This window comes from Delphinus delphis, chromosome 11 (assembly GCF_949987515.2).
Source record: "Delphinus delphis chromosome 11, mDelDel1.2, whole genome shotgun sequence".
NCBI classification, from domain to species: domain Eukaryota; kingdom Metazoa; phylum Chordata; class Mammalia; order Artiodactyla; family Delphinidae; genus Delphinus; species Delphinus delphis.
Genome location: NC_082693.1, coordinates 54,152,359 through 54,157,881, shown reverse-complemented (window position 1 = coordinate 54,157,881; position 5,523 = coordinate 54,152,359). Strand labels below are relative to the sequence as shown.

At 37.1% G+C, this 5,523-nt stretch overlaps 1 protein-coding gene across 1 annotated transcript; it reads left to right on the top strand.

Moving 5' to 3' along the window:
- Positions 1-952: 952 nt before the first annotated feature.
- On the top strand, positions 953-5,223 carry IFNG (interferon gamma). The gene is made up of 4 exons (XM_060023848.1): positions 953-1,066; positions 2,216-2,284; positions 2,380-2,562; positions 5,089-5,223. Exons 1-4 carry the CDS (start codon positions 953-955, stop codon positions 5,221-5,223), a joined length of 501 nt encoding a protein of 166 aa, XP_059879831.1.
- The last annotated feature ends 300 nt before the right edge of the window (positions 5,224-5,523 follow it).

The window sequence follows — 5,523 nt, the reverse complement described above, 5'->3', positions numbered from 1 at the left end:
ATATGGTAGCCTCTTGCCACACATGGCTATTGAGCATTTGAATATGGTGAGTCCAAATTGAGATGCACCATAGGTATAAAATGCACACCAGATTTCTAGGATTTAGTATAACAAAAAGAATGTATAATATTTTATTAATATTTTTCTGTATTGATACATATTGAAATGGTATTTTGGATATATTGGTTTAAGTACAATATATTTAAAAATTATTTTTCCCTGTTTCTTTTTACCTTTAGTAATGGGGCTATTAGAAAATTGCCTTGCATTATATTTCTGTTGGGCATTGTTGGTCAGAGCAACATAAATTTGTGGTAGATATTATATTAACCATCTTTGATGAAGGGCTTCCTACCACACTGGTTTTCTAACCACATTCTTTTCCTTGATTTCTGGTCATTTGCAAGAAAAATTTTAAGAGGCACCCCCTTTGTAAAGGTTTGAGAGCCCCTAGAATTTCCTTTTTTACTTGCTTCCGACCACAAACGAATGATCGGTGTAATCTCTGGATGAGGAATCAACATTTTACAAGAGCAAAAGGAGGAGGTGCACAAAAATTTCCAATCCCTGGATGGTGTGAAGTGAAAGTGCTTTCAAAGTATCCCACAAGAATGGCACAGGTGGGCATGATGGGTCTGTCTCCTCGTCAAAAGACCCAAGGAGTTGAAAGGAAACTCTTAACTACAACACCAAAATGCCACAAAACCATAGTTATTAATACCAACTAACTAGCATCTCTATCTGTCACCATCTCATCTTAAAAAACTTGTGAAAATACGTAATCCTGATGAGACTTCAACTAGGTATAAATACCAGTAGCAAAAGGAGACACAGTACATTCTTCTGATCATCTGCAGATCAGCTATTAGAAAAGAGAGATCAGCTACGTCCTTGGGACCTCATCAACTTAATACAGGAGCTACAACTACTTCACCTAACTCTCTCCGAAACAATGAAATATACCAGTTATTTCTTAGCTTTTCAGCTATGCGTGATTTTGGGTTCTTCTGGCTCTTACTGCCAGGCCCCATTTTTTAAAGAAATACAAAACCTAAAGGAATATTTTGTAAGTATGACCTTTTAATAATGCTTGTGGTTGAAATGACTGATGTTTAATGTTAACTTGTAATGGTATCTGTGATGGGCTCTCATCTCTAGCCCACAGTCATCTTGAGAAGACTTGGTGTTATTGTGGCTCCTGTTGGCTGGATGTGTTTTTTTGACTAAACGTTCCAGATAGTGCTTTAACTCTCTGCTCAATTTGCTATGGAGACTCAGTGGGGATTCGTGAATCCTCCAAAAGATGGGCATAATGCGGGTATAATTTAGAGCATTGCTAATTTTGTGATGAGAATCCATTTAATTATGATGTCAAGTAGTATGCATACTGAAAAAATGACTAGGTCTTTCTTTCTGATTTCTCAGGCTGCTATGATGGTGACAGTCAAAGGAAGGTCAAGATTAGCATTAACAATGGTCATTTGAAATAACTGATCAATTAAAGAAGATGAGGTCCTTAAAGCTTTGACTTAAAAAAAAATCACTTACAGGTGTTTTTCTCCAAAAAGTGGTTTTCAAATTTTACTGTCCCATCCAGATTGTCTGTGAATTACTCTTGGAGTAGTCATTTGCTGAGATTTTTTTGTAAGAGTTTAATCTGCTTTCTATTTAAAAATTTTTTTCTTCATTTTATGAGTTCCTTAAAATTTTTACTTATGATTAATTAAAATAGTTTTTTGCATTTTAAATATTTTATTATATGTCCAAAATTTAGCTACTATAATTACAGCTGGAGCTATCTTTTAAAGCTGAAATAATATCTTATAGGAGGGCACAGGTAGAGGTTATAAAAACCTGTACCATAGCGGGGCAGTATTTTATAGTGAGATGGCTTTGCTGGGGTTTTTCACTAGACCTAAAAATACTTTCTGTCCCTTACTATAGTTATTTGGGACAACCGAAGTATCATCAGACTTGTTGAGTTCATTTGTGAAGTTATATTAGTAAATAAGAAAGCTAAAATAGCATGATAGTCTTTGGCTGTATCCAACATGATAGCTTTTGAGAAAACATTGTTAGAATTAAACAGAGTGTTGAAAAGAAAATCAGTGAACACTGTCAGCATCCAAGTTCAATAAAACTTGAAGTACAGTTTTAGGGAAATTTATGGACTGATTGTAAACCAATTTTTTCCTGTTTTGTTTTGTTTTCTCAGAATGCAAGTAACCCAGATGTAGCTGGTGGTGGGCCTCTTTTCTTAGAAATTTTGGAGAATTGGAAAGATGTAAGCTGAACATTTCCACTTGGCTAATTTTCCTATTGCTTATTTTCTGATGGATAAATTCACATCAATTTCTCTTTGTGCTTTTTTCTCCCAAGGAGAGTGACAAAAAAATAATTCAGAGCCAAATAGTCTCCTTCTACTTCAAACTCTTTGAAAACTTAAAAGGTAACCAGATCATTCAAAGGAGCATGGATATCATCAAGCAGGACATGTTTCAGAAGTTCTTAAATGGCAGCTCTGAGAAACTGGATGACTTCAAAAAGCTGATTCAAATTCCGGTGAGATGATCTTAATTCTTTTTTTTTTTTTTTTTTTTTTTTGGTTTCATTGCAGAGGCTCTTGCAAAGCACTTCATTCCCAGAAAGTAGAAATTAGCTACTGGGTACAGCTGTTAAAGCTATGAAATGAACCTGTGGCCAAAACCCCTCTTTACCAATTCTGTTTGTGTTTTGGGTGACTTTGCAAAGTCAGTTATGCGAGTCACTTAAATTTGTGATTTGGGAAAATACTGGAATTATGTCTACAGCACAAAGATAGGTGAATGAACAAATCAGTGAGAAAGAAGTAGTGAAGAAGTGGGGGGAGTATTGAAAAGCAGTTCTCCCATTGCCCCTTGTTTGTGTGTTGGAAATTCTCTTGCTTTGAATAGGATGTTGCATGTCTTAATGGAAAGAGCAGTGGGAGGGCGGGGGGAGAAGTGGGAGGGTGGCTCCTAGCTCAGCCACCAAAGAAATGTGTGATCTCAGATGAATCACAGGCCTGGCTGGGGCTGTTTCCTCATCTTAAAAGGAGCCTGTTGGGTTCACTATAATTTCTATGGTCTCCTTTGCTCTAAAATTCTACAATGCCATGGACAGAAAATGAGAATGAGTTAGGAGAAAGGTATGGCCTTTGAGGAGACAAAGGCCCTCCTACAGCCAGACTCTGGTCAACCTCTCAGATTGTGCAGCCCAAGTAGAAGTGAGAGTGTTTGTTTTTAGAAAAGAAAATAGGTAGAATTTATACCTTATGAAAGAACTGTCCTATCAACAAAAGATACTAGAACATCTTGGCTGGAGAAATCCTTAGGCTTCTCAGCTTTATCTTATCAAATTGCCTTGAGTCTTTAAAGTTATGGTTTCTAGAAGGTGAAAAATAACTTTGAAGCATAAAGACGTCACATTTTCCAAAATTTCATCTAAGAGACAAAGGCCTCCAGATTTTTTGGGGGGTGGGGGGGTTGGCTTTGGTATAAATAGGCTTGAATGAGAAGAGGAGGGGTCCCGTTATGACTTGTGCTCTCAGGATTTGTGCCCAGCTCTCCCTATAACTGGGTCTGCCTCTCAGCAATCTCACATAAGCTCCTAGGAACTGAAATAAGTGCTGCTCTTCAAGATTGCTCTAGGCTCCAGTATGTTCGATGGTATGAGAGTGGCTTGGAAAAATTATAAGACCATTACTACTTCCACTGGTAATGTTTTCCGGTGTTCAGCAGATATCCATTGGTTGCAGGCTAGAGAATGAAAAAGCACTTATTCCTAGCCCAGTGCTGCCTCTGGCTTGCTGTTCAGTCCTGGATGAGTCTCTTAGTTTCTTGGTGATGCTTTGAACACTGGAAAGTTCAATTTATCACTTGTAAACACACACCTGGTAGAAACTTTTCTATTCTGCTGTAACTGGGCCTTGAAAAAAAAAACAACTGTTGGTCCCATCCTTCTGGAAGCTCCAAGCCTCCTGCTTCACAATGGGCAGTCCTGAGTGAGCTCTCAACCATTGTCTTTTTTTGCTCAATTGCGAACGTATTTACGGCATGTTATGCCTTTTAGTCCTGTAGCCTAGTCATTCTCCGAAATGCGGCAAGGTGGCTGCAGTGTTTCCAGCTTTAGAAAGACATCTAGTGGCAGAGCAAAGATGAAATTAAATGGTCCTCATTTTATGAAGCATGACTTCACCTAAATGGTCCTATTGGGTAGAGTGAGAAAATAGTTCAATTTGCTGGAATGGAAGGCAGGGTACCGGGAAATTTGCTTTCATTCCTAATTTTAAGTGTTATATACCAGTAATTGATTATTGCCATGTAAATATGATCAGTGTTTATTTTTAATCCCATTATGGAAATGATGAGACTGACCTAATCTGGGGGAAATTAAAAATTAATGATTTTCATCTGACTTGGACTTGGTGTTTACAAAGTACTGAACCTATACCAGTGGTTTTCAAACTTTGGTGGTGCCTGAATCACCTGGTGATGTTAGTAACTACACAATGGCCCAGGCCTAGTCTGAATTCATACACCTGGGTGTCTGAGTTCTTCATTAGGTCTCCAGGTTATTCTTCTACACAACAAAGGTGAGAGCCATTGGCTATAGTAACTCATTTGATACTTATAGCAAAGACTAAGTACAAAGTGATAGAAGTGGTAGAGAGCCTAGAGGTCGTCTAAACAATCTCCTCATCGTTCAGAGGAGAAAACAGAGATTTGGAGAGGTTAAGTGACTGAAGTCACATGTATTGTACACACAGAATTCAAACACACATTTTTTTGTCACTACTTCAGGGCTCTTTCTGCTATATAATTTTCAGAATTCTGTAGTGGTAAATTAAAGGATATGTAATGTGTCCCACCATGTTACAGCACAACTAGCAATTTAATTATAATTTTAGTCTTAATCACTGAAGAAACCAACATTACATATTAAGGTAATATATTGCTAGTGAAAATAATTTATTTTAAAGGAATACTTCTACTTTCTTGGACCATGACAGCAGAATATCCTAATGATTTGTATGCCTGAAATTAATTTTGCTGTTTTCTTTCCCAATAGGTAGATGATCTGCAGATCCAGCGCAAAGCCATAAGTGAACTCATCAGAGTGATGAAGGACCTGTCGCCAAGATCTAATCTCAGAAAGCGGAGGAGAAGTCAGAATCTGTTTCGAGGCCAGAGAGCGTCGAAATAATCCTGCCTGCAATATTTGAATTTTTAAATCTAAATCTATTTATTAATATTTAATATTTTACATTATTTATATGGGGAATATATATTTAGACTTATCAATCAAAGTATTTATAATAGTAACTTTTATGTCATGAAAATGAGTATCTATTAATTTATGTGTTATTTATAATTCCTGTATCCTGTGACTATTTCACTTGACCCTTTTTTTTCTGACTCACTAGGCAAGTCTATGTGATTACAAGGCTTTATCTCAGGGACCAACTAGGCAGCTGACCTAAGCAAGACCCTGTGGGTTGTGCAT

Coding starts and splice junctions, on each gene's coding strand:
- IFNG (XM_060023848.1), top strand. CDS start 953: ATGAAATATACCAGTTATTTCTTAGCTTTTCAGCTATGCGTGATTTTG. Junction 1,067..2,215: donor AAAACCTAAAGGAATATTTT/GTAAGTATGACC, acceptor TTGTTTTCTCAG/AATGCAAGTAACCCAGATGT. Junction 2,563..5,088: donor AAAAGCTGATTCAAATTCCG/GTGAGATGATCT, acceptor CTTTCCCAATAG/GTAGATGATCTGCAGATCCA.